This window comes from Balaenoptera ricei, chromosome 1, assembly GCF_028023285.1.
Source record: "Balaenoptera ricei isolate mBalRic1 chromosome 1, mBalRic1.hap2, whole genome shotgun sequence".
Lineage (NCBI taxonomy): Eukaryota > Metazoa > Chordata > Mammalia > Artiodactyla > Balaenopteridae > Balaenoptera > Balaenoptera ricei.
Window position 1 is genome coordinate 66,659,693 of NC_082639.1, and position 17,711 is coordinate 66,677,403.

At 39.3% G+C, this 17,711-nt stretch overlaps 1 protein-coding gene across 4 annotated transcripts in view; it reads left to right on the plus strand.

Moving 5' to 3' along the window:
* Positions 1–17,711, plus strand: part of ST6GALNAC3 (ST6 N-acetylgalactosaminide alpha-2,6-sialyltransferase 3) — a 567,689-nt gene that overhangs the window by 514,710 nt on the left and 35,268 nt on the right. The window contains exon 4 of one of the 4 annotated variants that reach the window (XM_059899466.1): positions 10,996–11,074. The exons of the other annotated variants lie outside the window; for them this stretch is intronic. Within the exon in view, the coding sequence (XP_059755449.1) occupies positions 10,996–11,005 (10 nt within the window). The 3' untranslated portion in view covers positions 11,006–11,074. Of the gene's footprint in view, positions 1–10,995; positions 11,075–17,711 lie in introns of those variants that run through there. 4 annotated transcript variants of the gene reach the window in all.

Here is a 17,711-nt window from a genome sequence, read left to right on the forward strand (position 1 = left end):
TTGCCATAGCAGATGGGGAGTTAATAATCGTTTAAGTTACAAAAATAATTTGCCGTAGTTTGCTAAACGGTTTTTGAAAAATTATCTTTGGCTACGCCTGGATAAAATCCCTTTGTTCTTTTGAAATGGTGGAAATTAGGATATACACACTGAGGTGTTTCCAGGAGGTATATGGCACATGTTTGTTTGACTTGCAGATGCTAATGGATATATAATCACATTTGCCAACCATAAAACCCCTGTTGGTAAATCACTTTCATCTGCAATAATCCACCACTTTCTTGAAACATGCTAATTTGCTCTAATAATGCAGGGGCCCTTGAGGGTTTCTATGTTGTCTAAACAACTAGTTGTGGTAAGCAATCAGACGCAAGAGGCCATTATATAATAACCTGGCCTTTGTTAGTTTTCAGGAGTTTGGGGAGGGGGGTTGTTTGCTTGCTTGTGTTTCCTTTAAAAAATTTTATTGTGTTAACATTTCATAGGGCAGTTTTAAGATGGATGCTTTGACCTGTGATATGAAAAGTAGGTGATCCATCTTTCTATTGCTTGACTTGTTGGAAGAGTCTGTATGTATTCAGTTTTAAAGATTAACCCCAGGAAACTTGGAGCTGCTCTGCAGTGTGAATTCCTAGATCTAGTGCATTTTCTCCAGGCTGAAATGGACCTAGACGCAGATATTTGGTCGTGTAGAATTCCCTTAATCATTGAGGTCCAGTGTCTGCATTCACATGGACACACTTTATATATGCTACCTACCCATGCCTCATTTGTCTGGTACATAATCTGAAATGTGGTTTTGTGCTAATTGAAATATTGTTTTATTTGCTTTCAGCCTGATCTCAGCCTTCTCCGACAAGACTAAAAACAGTGTCAAGCAGAATAGATCAAAAAGATGCATCTCGAGATATATCTATGCATACACACATTTGTGTGTATGTGGACATACATATATATTCTACACAAATGCACCTTTGAGAGAGAGTTCCTATTTTCCTTCTATCATGTTTACATATATTCATATGCTTCATGTGGGTATAGCTTTGGCCCTGAGAAAAATCAGACCATTAGATGTATGTTAACGTGACTGAAAAACCTGGAACAGCTTCAATTAGCCAGTTTCTGCTGGTCTTTTGGGTATATGCATTTATATGTCCACGAATTTTTTTCTTTTTCTTTTTATTGTGGAGAATTCCAAACATGCACAAACATGAACAGACTAGTGTAATGAACCTCTGCATATCTATCACCAGCCCCAACAAACATCAACTCATTAATCTACCCTGACCGGTCTTCACCACTAGCCACATGTGCCCAACCCCACTGTGTATTATTTTGAGGAAAATCTAAGATCATATGCTTTTCATTATTTCATTTCTAAATATTTCAGTATGGACTTCTAAAAGATAAAAACTCAGTTTTTATATATGATCAGAATACTAATATCACACTAAAAAACTTAACCTTACTTGTTTGTATCATCAAATATCCAGTCAGTGCTTACATCTCCAGTTATTTCATAAGTGTCATAAATACTTATACCTTTAAAAAAAAATCAGGATCCAAATAAAGTTTATATATTACATTGATTGATAGGTTTTTTAAGACTCTTAGAAATATATAGGTACTCTCCTCCTTTTTTTTCCCTTGCAGTTCATTTGTTAAAGATACTTGGTTGTTTGTCCTGTACCTTCTCACAGTCTAGCTTTTGCTGATTGCATCTTCACGGTATAGTTTAAAATGTCCTTTGGTCCTCTTATGTCTATAGTTAGTAGTGGGATCTAGAAATTTGATCATACTCAGATTTGATTTTTTTTTTTTGATAAGACAGCTACGTATCTGATATTGTCTACTTAGTAGAAAGCACATACAGTAATGTCTAGTTGTTTCTTTTGGAGATGTTAGCCATTAGAGTTCAATGCCCAGATCCACTAATTCATTAGAGATTGATTACAAACTGGTGAGTTTCTTATTTTCTCATGCATTCTTCATTTATTAGATGTAATATTTCTATAATCAAAAAATTCCCCTTAATTACTCTTTGGTTAACAGTGGTACAGTTAGTGTAGAAAAGGGAGGATAAATTTTTTATTCTTTTATAGTTTTCAGAATAATGACTTAGCTCCTTGGCATTCTTTATCAGTACCCAATATTTTTTTTAACATCATGAAGAACACAGGAATTTAAAATTTATTGAAGTATTTCTATCCATGATAGTTATTATCCTTACTGATGCTCAAATTGTCCCATTTTTGCCCAGTAGGAGCCCCTTAAAGTTGGCTAAGTTCTTTTGACACATTTATGTCCACTCTTCACTCTTTCGCAATTTTGTATCTCAGAGACTTTGGAAATGGGCTCCTCCCTCTTCATTTCATTCAGCCTAACCGATCTCACTTTCAGCTCACTCCAGGTGTTCTGTCACATGATTTCAACTTTGGGATAACTTCTCAAGGAGCTAGTTTTTAAACGTAAATGACTGAGAGACACAAAAGTGCCAGAACACATTAGTTTTCAACCACATGTCTTATTCTTCTCACATTTTCATGTTATCTTAGGGAATCAAATTGACCTGGTGTTTGGAATTCTGATGTGTTTTTGGTGGTCTCTTAGTCCCAGACTGCAAATTGCTATGCTCTTGTGTCTCCTTCATCACTGCCTGGCACCTGGTAGCCACTGGAGTATTTGTGGAATGGATCCATGATGGAAAAAAAACAAATGAAAAAAACACCGATGACCTTTTACTTTCAGGAATAAATTCAGTTTTCGATTCTGTGCTGTGAAACTGAGCACAATATTAGCCGATGGGAGAGAGTTGATATTGCATGTGCAGGATGAGGGTGGATTTCCTGAGCCATTTGGGAGGAGGGCTTCAGCAGGAAATTATCCCTGGTGCTGAGAAGCATTCCCTATGCAGTCTTTCAGACGCTAATTTTGACAAGCACCAAAGCAAGACACATGCTTTGGAGTGTTATAGGATTTTGTGTCAAGAGGTTAAATACTTTAGTGAATCTGAAGGAGTTGGAGGTAGCTTAGAATTATGGTTGCTTTATCTATTTCTTCTTATCTGTTTAGGTGGTTTATCTATTTTGATTTCCCTGAACTGTTTAGCGCCGAGATTTCATGGAAATAGGTGTTCTAAAAGCCACTAAATATTGTTTTTTAATTACCTCATGGCCTCAAAGGAACAAGTAATCCTCATCTTCTTGCACTAAAATTCTCTATAACCACCAGCTCCCATAAAGATCATTCTTTTTAAAGCCTTGTTTCTTCCTAAGGAATGTTGATTTTCTACATAGATCACGGCAGAATGGAGTCAGGCAAAGAATAATCATTGTCATTCAAGTCAGTGCTTCACAATATATCCAGGTGCTAAGAGCCACTCTAGCTGGAAGGGGTCCATGTGTTATAATAAAATTATTTATCCCCCAGACAAAGAAAGCAATAATTTTGTAACTTGTCGTGTGTCAGTGCTTGCATAGACACAAGAGATACATACAGTTGGAGAGCAGTGGTAAACAGTTTCCTGTGTACACTAAATCCATGCTTATCACACATCTTATTCCTTAAATCAGTAGTCTACAGACAATTTTTTATTGCCCTCACTCTAAAGGTAAGTGATTTTTGAACATTTAATCTCAATAAATTAGGTTAAACCATCTGTATGAAATGGACATTTTATGGGTCAAAAATATTTGAATATTGGCAATTTCCTATTTTTTAACCTTCTATTTATATCTATTATTTACAAATATGCACATAGATGCTATGATCACTAATATACCAAAGCACAATTCTTAAGGCAAGGGTCAATAATGTAATGGGTATAAATCTGTAATTTATATGCTCCTAGATAGTTTCTGAATTGTTTAGTTAGTTCTGTTCAGATCGTCACAGCTTTTATTCTGGCACTGGGACAAGCAAGAAGCTTGACTTTGGAGGGGGAAGTGTCAGCCCTGCCGGGTTTCTGCTGTGTGCCTGTGTTTGCATTGGTAGTATTTTTTGTCAGTCTGTGGTTTCTTTGCAGGAATATCTTTAAGGCTCTCGTGCACTTTGAAAGGGCTAATGAATAAGTCAAAGCTAAATAAAATAATAAATGTATAACCCAAATTGACTAAACCTCCTAAATCAGAGTGTGTCACAATATGCTGAAAAGAATGTTAATATGTTGACCCTCTGATATATGGATGAGTGACGCTGCCATTGTCCTGTAGAATATTAAATGTTAGTAGAAGTTTATTTCTAATTTTTCTAATAGAAAATAGATATAAATGAAAGTTTAAATGTAATTGGAATTTTTCTTCCCACATGTGATCTTTCCACATGACTTGGATTTCTCACAGCATGGTGGCTGGGTTCTGAGAGAGAGCTTCTCAAAAGCGAGCATTCCAAGAACACAAGGCAGACACTGTGTAGCTCTGACCTAGTTTTGGAAGTGACATAGTGTCACTTCTACCATCCTTTATTAATTAAAGCAATTACAAGCCTACCCAGATTCGAGGAGAGGGGACATAGACCCTACCTCTCTACGGAAGGAACGTCAATTTGTCAAATTGTCAATTTGTGGCCATTGTTTATAAACCACCACACTACCCAGCGAATGAGTCCCATATATTGTGTCTCTAACAAATGATCATCCAGGTTTACTACCTCTAGTGATAAGGAGCTCATTATTGCAGAAGACAAACTATTTCTTTTTTGGACAGTATAAAATATTAGAAAAACTTTTCTCAACTTAGACAAAAATATGCTTTTTCATAATTTTTAGGTTTTGGCCCTCCTTCTGCCCTCTGGAGCTAGTCAGAGCATGTCAGCTTCACTTTTCAAGTAAACCTTTTTCTTTTGGATGTTCATATTCCTAGGTGCTCTAACCAGCTTTCCCATATCCCTCATGACCTGCGTATCCTATAAGCAAACAGTTTATTCTTACCCCTCTGAAAATGCTGCTAAATTTGAACACATGTTCCATTTAATACTGCCCCTTGCTGTCTGGGTAGCTACAATACTATTTGTATATAAAATAGTTTCCCAAAAGAAAACACATGCATTTATAGGACAATTTATTAAAGCACATTGTTAATATATAATTTTTCGGATGCTCGGAGTGTCGGCGTACTCTGAGCCAGCGAGAGCTGGTGTGGTAGACTGTTCTATATGCTTCCAGGCAGCAAACATTCGTGCCCCACGTGGCAAATATTCTCATCCAGCGAACACTCCACTGCACCGTATTGAGTTGAAAGTGTTCAGCAATGTGTGTTATATACCCCTCAGGAGCCTCTCTTTTTGCCATATATTTTTGTGTTCTGGTGAACGGCTTCAAACCATAATGGCAGACAAACTGTATGCAAGTCTAGTGCTGAGAATGAGGCAAAGAAAAACACAGGAAGAGTATCAAACTGGGTGTTAACGTTCAGGGTTTCCAGCAGCTTGAGGAGCTTTTGATGAAAAGGTCAAGGTAGCAGATGGTAAAGATCAGCAGGAAATTAGGGATTGGTGTAAGTCCTTTTGACATTCTGAAGGGCCTTGTAAAGCATCCCTGTAGGATTGACCAACAGTTGTCTGAAAAATTCCTAGAAGAAACTAAAGCTAGAGCATGTCATGATTCCTATTGTTTAACAAAAATGGTAGACTGCTTGCTAGCATATAATGCCAAGAACTCATCTTTACAGAGGCTATGTTCTTAGGACCCTGTGTGATGCAGATACAGAAACACATACCTCACACCAAAAAGCATATTTCAATATTCTAGGTGAGTTTTGATCAGGGAAGACTGAAGAAGAATTAACTTTGCTAAAATATGACATTTTCCATCTATTATTTCAGTTGGATTTAGCCTTTAAAATAACTACTTTACGCTGTTGACCCATCGTAAACTTCTTCAATGAAGGCCTCCAGATCCTTTTCAGATGAAATTCTGCAAAGCCAGATTCTCTTCCTCACCCCCATTCCAACATTAAATGTGGTCATGGTGATGATGAGGCCCAGGACTAATGTTTATTGGACACTTGCTATGCTGCAGACACAATTAAGTGCTTTCACTATCTCAGGAAATCTTCATAACAAAAGTATGAGGCAGTTACTTATATTCTCTCCACCTTGGTATGGAGAAAATTATAGAAGCTAGGTCGGTCTTATAGTCAGTAAATGGTAGATCTGGGATCAGTGTATCACTTGGGGTGATATCAGATATTGAATATGCCATTTATAAAGTCAGCTATTCCTACCAGTTTAGGTTGTATTTGTAAACTCCATGAGGACACGACTTTATATGGGACAGTGCTTGCTTGGTTCACAGAAATGCTGAACAAATGAATGAATGAATATGTTATGGGCCAATCAATCCATGAATCCACTAATAAGCATCTATGATACACAGCCCAATTCCTCTTGATGCAAATCAGGTCTGTCACTCTTAATGTACACTGAAAATATTTCTTTTAATCTATGATTCCATAATTATAGAATTCCATAAAAACATCCTTCTGGGAGATTCAGCAGCACTGAGGCAGAGCAATCCTTTTGTTCAGGACATGTTATGTGTTTGTGCTTTCCAAATATTTTAAAAGCTAGCAGCAGCCTCAGGCATGAAATTATTTAATGGGCAATCCTAATAGAAAAAACAAGCTCTAAAAGAAAAATATACAAGAAATCCTACTTCTGACTCTCAGTGGAAATTGACGTGGGTCATGCCAACTTTAGAGAAATATGGTACCCACCATTGACATTATGTGTCAAAAGAAACAAAGCAAGATCATACAGTTGAGCTTTCTTAAAGGTGGAGTGAGGAAGGGAACCTTATCAATTAGCTAATGGTAGTAGATTGTTGAAAATATTGCCACTGCTCCTTATGGGCCCCTTCCTATGGGGCACCCCCCTGTGGAAAGATGATACACCCCTCCCCCCACTTCTTTGATATCCAACTTGGACAGTTGACTTTTTTGGGCCAATGGCATGTGAGCAGAAGTGATGTGTGCCACTTCCATAAGAAAGTTTTCAGAACCATTATGGAGTATACTGCCACATGGCCTTTTTTTCTGTGACAAGGCCAGCAATGTCCCAAATATGAGGATTCCATTAACTTGGGTCCCGGTGTGAAGAAGACATATAGGAAACCCATTATGGTCATGCAATACTAGCAAGAAATAAGTTGTTATAAGCACTGAGGACTTGGGGTTATTTGTTACCACAACATGCTTAGCCTAAGCTGACTGATACACTAGTGGCTATGCTAAGGAAATCTGAACTAATCCTGGAGAAACATGTTAGGCATAAAAGGAAGAACAGCACCTTGCTGTCCCAGCCACTTTCAGCAAAGGGAGAGCCCCATTACAGACACCATTTCTGAGGGTAGAGTTGGACAGACTAGGGATAGAGGCATACACAGAGTAGATGCACAGCCCATGCTGAGACCAAGTCCACAGCTGAGGGTGTGAGAATAATATGAAAGAAGATGGTATTTTCCTGAAGAGTGGCAGAAAGTAAATAACGTTTACTTTTTCTAATCTTATTGCTTCTTCTCTATCACAATCAACCGATTCCATAATCCCTTCCTTTGAAATACATAGCTCTCTACCATCTGTGAGTACCTTAAAATCACTACAGTACCTTAAAAACAAACAAATACCAAATGGATTTTTGTTTTACTTATTTATGGGTTAAAATAGGAGTTTTAGGTTGTGCACCTCAGAGTCTACTGTGGCATTAAGCAGTCAAGGGTCTGGAGCACCCTGCCCCCCTCATAAATCAACTGACCTACTCCACTTCAATCCATTTCAAATATTTGGCTTCTAATTAGATTTCATTTGTGCAAAGGGTTCTGTGACCAAAAATGTTTAGAAAACCACTGCCTCAGATAAGGCCATGAGATCATTTCCACTATGTGAAATGATTATCATCAAATTCTGCGGACTCTGTTCTGGTCTGTCCTAATCTCAACCCTTCTTTTCTGAGCATGTGGCAGCAGAATCATCGCTGCAGAGATAAATATTCATGTGCATTGCATTTTGCTCACAGGCATTGTATAAACTATATTTAGAACTCTGAATGTTGAGATGTACTGTGTCAACATTGAAATTTAATTACTATGATGGACTTTAAATCCATGTACCTTCTTACACCATGGAGTGAATATTACCTCCTATGTTTGTTCATTCTCCTTTACACTCCTGGAGGAAAGGGTTGCATTCTGTTTAACAAGAACACCCACCTGCCCTTCTCTTCCAAGTGAATGAAATGAACTCTCAGTTTTACGACTCTTTTATCTTTGTATTGTGAAAAAGAAATATTGTCTTGCTAAACTCTTTGGACACTTCCTAATATGTGATATCTCCCTGCTACTCCTATTATCACTCTTTCTGGTAATAAATGATAATGTCCATTGCTAGGATTTGTAAAGCTCTGTCAAGTTAGCCTGTTATTTTAAGCTCAGGTTAAGGTAAGGAATTTAGATTTATATGAGCCTGGCACAGTTTCATTAAGAACAAAAAGCATGTTAATTTTTCTCTCTCTTTATGCAATGGACTTTATATATCTTAATGTTACACAAATCAGTGTTTTAATATTTCTTTGAAATGTATCTATTCTTTGTATGCTTTGTCAAAGTCAATAGCAAGAATAAAAAGTGTCTACATGATAACTCAGAAACTACTGCCTTCTTGGCCCTTAAATAATAGCTAAGTGAATGCTTTTAAAAATGAATCTATCCCTGGTACTTTTCCTATTCCTGTATAGGATTTTGATTTTATTTAAAATGAATAGCATAAACCCCAGGTCCTGAAACTAATAGAATTTTTGCATTTACCTGCTGACCCATAACATTTAGGTTAGGATGTGTGCCAGTTTTCAGTCATTCAGTTAGATGAAGCAATGCTTTACAACTGAAATGAGAAGATTTCTATTATACTCCAGCAGGCACCAGATATGATGGCCAGTTTGGGTGGATTATTGTTAGAATAACTTTATATTAGTCTTGATAAGTGGTACAAAATAAGCTGTAGGAAGTAGATACAGGCCCCTAAATGAGAAGAGACAAGGAAAGAAATGTGTTTGATTACCTGACACCGATTCACCCTGTGAGATGGAAGGCTGATTAGAAGCCCAGGCACTGGGAGAGGATATTGTGTGAGTCCTGGTTAGTACACCATGGATGTGTACATGTCACTGGCCAGCTGGGTGTCCACGAAGGTTTTACTGCCCATCCAGTTCTCCTCAGCTCCTGTGTGTGTGTGCAGAGCTGTGACTGGCTTTGAGATGCCTGGTTAAATGACCAAGTTCTTTAGATGCTGACACGTGGTATAAGTGAGGAGTAGCCTGCAGTACTGTTGCTCTGTACTGGCCCTGGGCTGTCTGAGATGGTATAATGGAATACATGCTTGGACACAGAAACTGGTTCAAATCACACTTCTATGACTTACTGCTTGGTTGACCCTGGGGAAACTACTTAATCTCTGAATCTGTCTCTTCATATCTAAACTGGGAGTTCCCATGAGGATTAAATGAAAGAATACAGGCAAAGTATCTAGTCCAATTCCAGGCACATAATGGGCTCTTGATAAAGGGAAGTCATGAAGATAGCCCGACCCTCAGGAGGTGAGATTCAGGCCTAATGAGTTTCAGTGGCACAAGAGAAATGGCACGTGGGCAGTAAAGCCCGGAGGCTGGGATTGGCTAGAGGCAGGCTCATGGCACGGAAAGGTGCAGAAGATCCCACTGCTGTTTATGGCAGTACTAGCTCCCCAAGAGCATCTACCATGGAGGGTCTACCTGGGCCTCCAGGAACATGAAGAAGTTACCAGGAGCGCTATGCTGCAGGAAGCCTGGGGAATGCCAGATGGGGATGGAAGTGGGAAGCAGGGATGATAGATGCATAGAACACACTTTGCCCTTTTTTCCTTTTTTTACCCATAGCCATTCTGCTCCTTGCTGGAACAGATCACAGCCTAGAGCTCACTTCTCTTCATACTCTGTGTACCACTAAACCCATCCTAAAAATGAATGATGGGAGTCATTCTGGTCTTTTGAGCTGCCTGTACTCCTTACTTGCCCTTGCAATAAACACTGCAGTTTCCTTCACCACAACCTGGTGTCAGTGGGCTGGATTTCCTGTGTGTAGGAGACCCTTGAATACTCCTAGACCAAAGGCTGGGTCCAGAAAATTATCAGAGTTTTTCTTGCAGACTCAGCTACAGTTCAGTGAGAAGTTGCAAGTGGCACAACTAGTGGGAATAAGAGCTGATAAAAACAAAATGAGAAGGCAGAGATGGAAATGCTTAAACTTATACAGATAACTGTACTTCACAGAAAATATTATTTGAACTAAACTCAAGAAACATTGATTGAAAAAGAAACGTGTCTTCTGTTCCTAACATAATTGTAATGTGAAGAAATACAATTTGTCATCTTTGAGAATGAAAAGTCCTTTGTGATACCAACACCAGGAGTATTTTTAAGAGTTGTAAAAATGTAGTACATTTAAAGCTACTGTCCAAAAATAGAGTATGGCAAAATAAAATTTCGAAAGTCCAAAAAAAAAAAAAAAAAGATATACTCAGTAAATGCTCACTAGTCATGAGTACTTTCTTTAAATGTAGACTCTGTCAAAAGAAACAAATTTAAATAGCGAAAATAAGACATTCCACCCAGATTTTTTTTTTAATGAAGCTATAATCGAATAAAGTGTACAATGCTTTCCCACTGTCCTCCGCCTTTGGTACATTCCTCCTGATCTCTGCTTTTCTATCACAGCAAACTTCAGCATCTATGTGTTACACAGGACACAAGGGATAGGTCAATACAGTCCATAGAAATATAAGGAAAAGAAAAAGTTAACTGAATTGCAAATAGCACAGAAGGAATGCACTGGAATGCATCCATTTGCCATGGATGGGAAGCTAGAGGTCAGCACACATGAGCTTGTTGGCCATTTGCCTGTTTGTCCTTAGGTCCATTTCCCTCCCTTCCCCTGCTCTACTGTCAATCACAGGAAACACCATTTTTCAGATTCCCTTGACAACCAACTTCCGGGTAGTTTTGGCCAGCAGAGGATACTAGCAGAAGACTGGAGCATGGGAAGAGGGAGAAGTCAAGGTATTTCTCCCTGTGCCTTTGGAGGGTATTTCCAGCAGAAGCTGTTTCTCCTTGAGCTCCGCTCCCACTGGGCGTCCCTTCCCTCCACGGCCCCAGCTTCTGCTAGGCAGCGTCTACAGTGGTACGTGTTTCAGCCTGAGTGTACTAGTTTCCAGAAATACCGCTTCCTGGGGGAATTGGATTCCTGGCTGCTGCCTATATTTGGAATGCCTCATCTTCCCTTCATTGGCTTTTCATGTCTTTCTGTGTAACCAATTCCAGTATTAAATTTTCTCTATTTGAAGTACTTAGAGTGGTTTCTGTTTTGTTTCTAGACCCTGGTACGTGACACATGGTGAGATGAACCTACTTCTGTCCAATGACTCAGTTAGAATGGAAAAGTTAATGTATTTAAGCAGATGTGTGTCTACACAGCTCTGAATAAAAACAAAATTGCGTGAATAATGCACCAAGACATTCCATCCCAGCAAAGTATTGCTTTGGTCTCTAATATTTCATGCCATTCGCAAACATCTCCCTGTTTGTTATTCTGAGGATTTTTCATTAGGGCTAAACTATTTCATATGACAATCAAACACTTCTACAGTAGTTTGCAAGAATTCTGTATTTTTCCAGCTGAGAAAAACAGCTCTGAACTCAGTTTTCCCTTCACCCTGTGCTTTCTAACATATAGTTCATTCCTACTCACCAGAAAGCCTGCCCATTGCCCTGGTGTAAAGAAATTTGCCTGGTTAGCAGGACGAATGTGCCCTGACCTGCTTTCCACTATCCCCTTCTGAATGAGAAAACCTGGAGAGAGATTTTATTAAGTGGTTAGAGAACAAAACTTGCTAATTTTTGTAAGAATTCAGACAGTAGCTTATAAAACGGGCCATTACAAGAATTCATGTCTGAAATTCAGTATTAATGTGACGCAAAATGTCAGGTAGAGAACTGACTCCTCAGAGCTCTGGTCCTAACTGCACGGCTGCTTGAATAATATTCAGAAAACCCATCTGAAACAAGGGGCACTAAAAAACTGGCTTGTTTTAAGGGTAGCTGAAATTGGCATCAAAAATAGCAAGATTCCCCTAGAAACCGATAAACTGGGCATTCAGGTTTTTAATGAGTTAGAAACCAATTCTTCCTTGACAACCAGCACTCCTTCATGCATAGAGCCTTTCGTCCACACCAGACTTGGAAAGGAGGGGGCAACGATACTCCTTAATTTCTCTCAGAGGGGTAGCAGGTGGGTTCCGCTTCTATTCTTGTAATCCGTTTTGTACTGTGTCACCTGCCTTTTCACTGGGCTAAGTACCCTGCAGACTGGACATGTATTTTGGCTGAGTCCAATGGCAGCTAACAGCGAGATCAGCAAGGGGCCTTGGAAAATGTGTTCAGTGTGGCTAAGTTGTACCCACGTGGTATGTCTGTACTCAAGATGTGCCTCTATTTCTACTCCCCATTCACTGGGGTCCATAAAACCCTGTGTAATCAAGACCCACCCTTTACTGAGGTTCTGAACAACTGCTTAATGTGTCCACATTTCATCTGCCATTACGTTTCCGTGTCTTTTCATAGGAAAGAACCTATCTATTCTGTAAGAGAAATAGGATTAGGATTTTAGGAAGGCTATAAAATAAAACAACAATAAATTTTCCAATACCCAGTTGTCAGATATGTTTCACTACATTGCAAATATCCGATTACATTTTTAATCATTTCAAACTCACACTGGGAATTATACAAGAACCATACGTTAGAGGAGAAAATAGGCTTACCTTTTCTATTGTCAAACTCCTGACACCCACACGGACCTCCGTGGTGGAGACTTCAGGAGCACTCTTAATACTGACTTATTTCCAATCAGAGCTGAGAGATCAAAAAAGATGAACCCTCTGTGGATCCACTCAATTTTTTTTAAAACTCACGTTTAAAATTAATAATTTTCTTGGGCATTCAACAGTGAATAATAAAGCTGAGCTCATTCATTTAAAGTTTTTAAAAAGCTCTAGATTAGTTCTCTGTGATACAGGAAGCCAGTATGCAGAAACCCAGTAACTGTCCCAGGGTTTCATCCTTGACTGTATGACTTTGGGCAGGTTATTTAATTGTTCTCAGTGTCTGCTTTCCCTGGAAAATGCAGATGATAATGGTGTTTACCTTGGATAATTATTATGAGGATTAAATTAGATCATTCATTTGTTTGTCATTCAACAAATACATTTTGAGCATCTCCTGTGTAACAGACATGGAGCCTGTCTTTGTCAAGCTTATGGCTTGGAAGGGGAAATAGATATTGGTCAAATGATTACACAAAGAAATATAATTACAAGTGGATAAAGGCTACAAAAAGAAGATATTTGATGCTACAAGAATACATGACAGGGGAACTTCACTTAATCTGGGGAGAGGGAGGATTAGAGAAGGTTTTCTGAAAAAATGCAAATGAGTGAAGATATGAAGGATTATTGAGTTAACTAGGCGGGGAGTGTGTGTGTACGTGTGTGTAGGGTGTGGGGTGGACATTCAGGCCTGTGCTCAGGTTCCCTCTGGAAGCCCACCACCCTGAGAAAACTATTATTAACTTTCCTGCCAGTTTTGTTTATTTTTATTTATTTATTTTTTTAAAGATTGATTGATTGATTGATTGCTATGTTGGGTCTTCGTTTCTGTGCTAGGGCTTCCTCTAGTTGCAGCAAGCGGGAGCCACTCTTCATCGCGGTGCGCGGGCCTCTCACTATCGCGGCCTCTCTTGTTGCGGAGCACAGGCTCCAGACGCGCAGGCTCAGTAGTTGTGGCTCACGGACCTAGTTGCTCCGCGGCATGTGGGATCTTCCCAGACCAGGGCTCAAACCCGTGTCCCCTGCATTAGCAGGCTGATTCTCAACCGCTGCGCCACCAGGGAAGCCCAGTTTTGTTTACTTTTATTCTTCAACAAAATGAGTTTTATTTTTTGATCTGGAAATTTGGGGCATTACTTTGACAATAGGTATATATGTGGGTCCTCTGGTGATGTGTCTGTACTTTGTAGAGCACAGGGCCGATGTGCATGAAGTCCATGTCTCCTGGACACGTATGATGGACAGTATTTGTCATTCATTGAGAAAACATTTACCAGCCATCTACTCCTGCCAGGCACTACCCCATACACTAAGGATACAGAGATGAAGGAGGCACAGCCCCTGTCTTCAAAGACTTCAATCCTAGAATTTAGTGAGGAAAAGAGATACCAAAGCACATGTTTATAATATGCCATATCGGAGCTGTGTACGTTTGGTTAATCAATTCTGGTGGCACAGAAATGTTCTGGCTGCCTCTTCCTGGGAGAGTCAGTAAAGACTCCCCAGGACGGGCACTCCAGAGCAGCCTGTGCAAAGACATCATATCTATATCCTCAGGACCTAGCAAAGTGCCTGCCACCTTGTATCTAAACAATAAGTATCTGTTTAATTTACAAATGACACAGTATGGAGTTCTATAAGTTATTCTATGTGGTTCAAATAAACCATGCAAGAGTCAACTTATAGATATGAGGTCAGAAATGTAAACAGGGGTAAAATGGTGAAGATTTTTTAATACAAGGTAAAGAATCCTAGCCTTGGTTCTCTCGTCTCGATGGTGGAAAGCAATAGAAGTATTGTACGCAAGAGGAATGATGTAATCAGCTTTGCTTTATAAAAAAATCACTGTGGCAGCAGTTTAGGAGATGGGTACGTTGGAGAAAAGGCTGAAAGTAGAGAGACCAGTCAAGAAGCGATTATAGTTTCTTGGAACAGGGATGATTCGGTTCCAAGTGAAGGAAGATGAAGGGGACGAATTTGAGAAACATTATGAAGAAAAATCCAGCAATAACACGTGGAATTAAGGGAAAACAAAGAGATGGAAATGATGAAGAAATGTTTCTGGCTACGTGACTGCTGACACCCTTAACCAAGATGAGGATACAGAAATGGGAAAACGGTTGAGAAAACACACAAAGATCAGTTTGGGACATGTTACTGACGAGGAGCACTGTACACACAGAGGGAAATTGTCCAGATGGAGAAAGCCCTGGGCCTCTTGTTACATATTTGAAGATCATAAACTTACATACTTATTTACGCCCTCACTCAGGGAAGAGAAGGCATAAAAGAGAACCTTAGAGCCCCTGATTCTCACCCCATCACCCTCTACTCATCTTCATCTCACACCTCCTGGTCCCTCCTCTGAGTCACTGAAACCTTGTAAACTGGCTCACATCTCCCCTCCGCCCAGATTCCTGCTATTGCCCAGCCATTGTCCTCAAGACAAATTAGCTATTATGTGTTAACCTCTTCAGGACAGGAAAACCAGGATAAATGCTACACGACATCTTGCCCCTGCTGGCCATCCATCTGGGGATATAAAGGAGAGGGAGACGCACCTCACATAACTTGGAATGGTGGGGCTTGAACTATCATACAGAGAAGCAAAGAACGTTTTACAGAACAGATATACTTTTAAAAGAACCACTCATTTCCACACACGCAAAGAATACAAATTTTGTGCGTACGTGTTTTGTCTCCTTTTTTTTTTTTAAATGGGTGTCCACTCAGAGTTGCTAAGTTGTTAAGAATTAAAACTGTCAACGTGATTTCTTCTAAATAACACCCTGGGAAAGCACTTAAAGCCTCCATTTATTATCCAAATGTAACTTAAGGACAAGAATGGAATTTTTGAAAGAAAATAATCAATGAATCATTTATCAGTTTTCCTGCCCCTTGTATAACAAATTGTAATTAGTATGATGTCTTTGTTGGCAAGTGATTATCAGGCAAAATGCAGTATAGAAGCAAAGGAAGATTCTGTAAAGAGCTGTGCTGTTTTGCAGAGCTAATTGTGATGCTATCGCTGGAATTTTGTGTGATTGCATTGTTAATTTTTAATTTGGTATCTTTACTAGCAACAAGGTTATTAGCTCCTACCTTGAGTTCTTGGTGCCCACATTAGATAACGAAATCTTGGCGTGGTGAGCATTCGGAAATGACTATTCATCTAAAATAGAAAAGAGATCCGGAGGCTCTGCTAGCCTTGAACAAGGCACAATTTTAAGAAATTGAACTTGGCAGAATAAATAGATACTTTATAAGCCATCTTTCTAAAACACTTTTATATTTTCTCTCTTTGGTAAAGAATGTAACAACATTGTCCAGAGTTTCAAAATCACCACCCGGACTCTATCTGAGACTGTTTGCTCTACTTCCCCCAAAGTTTATTTTCATTCCAATAATTAATCATTGAATGCCTACTAATTGTGATACTTGTTGGAGAATCAAAGATAAATGGGACCCAGCCTCTACTCTCAAGGCGCTCACACTGGAGTCTAATGGGAAACACAGCCGGCAAACAAATGGTTTCAGTACAATGGAATAAACACGCTGATGTCATAGGTCATAGGTAGGTGCCATGACGGTAAAGCGGGGGGATTTACTCATTTGGAATCTGCAACCCACTCACCTGCAGAAATCTCTAAGAATTGTCCCAGTTCACACAAAGCCCATCACAATCAGCATAAGAAAGAACCTGGAGTGGAAGGCACCCTCGTGCTACTCTTCTCCCTGCATTTCATCCATGAGGAGCTCCTGGATTGGCTTAGGACAGGACTCTGAACATGGGTTAGGGGATAACTTTCAGTGGCTGCTGAAATCCAGTTGTATGGCCATGGGATTTTAGTTGTGATTCTTGGAAATAAATATATTTTTCTGACAAATGTAGAGAATGAAAGAGTACTAACATAAAAATGAAGCTATTAAAAAAAAAAGCTATTTGGACAGATCTAGAACTGATTTTGTTTTTAATTAGAGAGCTAACAGTCCCCATCAGTCAGTATTACAAATATGATATCCCATGATTTCCATTTGCAATACTACTTAGGGATAAGCAGAAAAGAAGAAAAACATACCGTATCTACCCAATTCTTTAAACGTTTTGTCCTCCTTTTAGAAAAAAATATACTTGTCTCTCAGTATTTTTCTTGACTTTTGGGACCTTCAAACATATCAAAGATCTGTAATACCCTCTTGTTACATTTAGCTTTTCAGAAGACCTGAGTTACCAATTTATACTTCATAATAAGTTGTTTTTAACTATATCCTGATATTGTCCTCTCAGGAAGGAAAACCTCAATAACAATAGGTAAATGGATGGATGGATGGATGGGTGGATGGGTGGATGGGTGGATGGATGGATGCACAGAAAGGGGGAGAGAGGGAGAGAGAGGTGTGACCCTTTGGGCCCTTTACCTTTTTTCTTTGATCATCTTTGAATTAACTATGATTGCACAGAATTTGCCTGAACAATTATCTATACTACCACTGGTCTTTGAATTGATTTATGCAACTACTCAATAGATGTATGAAAGTATGTCTGGGTGTATGAACGAAAATATGATACCATTTCTCACCTGTCTACAGCTTCTCTGAGGAGGTAATGATATAGGTAGTCAATATCCACCAGGCAGTGTTCCCCTAATAGGCTCACAGGTCTCCCATAGGCTATGCTTGGCAATTTAGTTGCTCAGAAGACTTTAGGACAAGAAATACAGCCTGCCAGCAGGGCAACATCAGGCTCTCCTCTTGGCGGACATCTTGCAGAATCCATACAACTATCCAGAAGCTATTCTCTTGGCA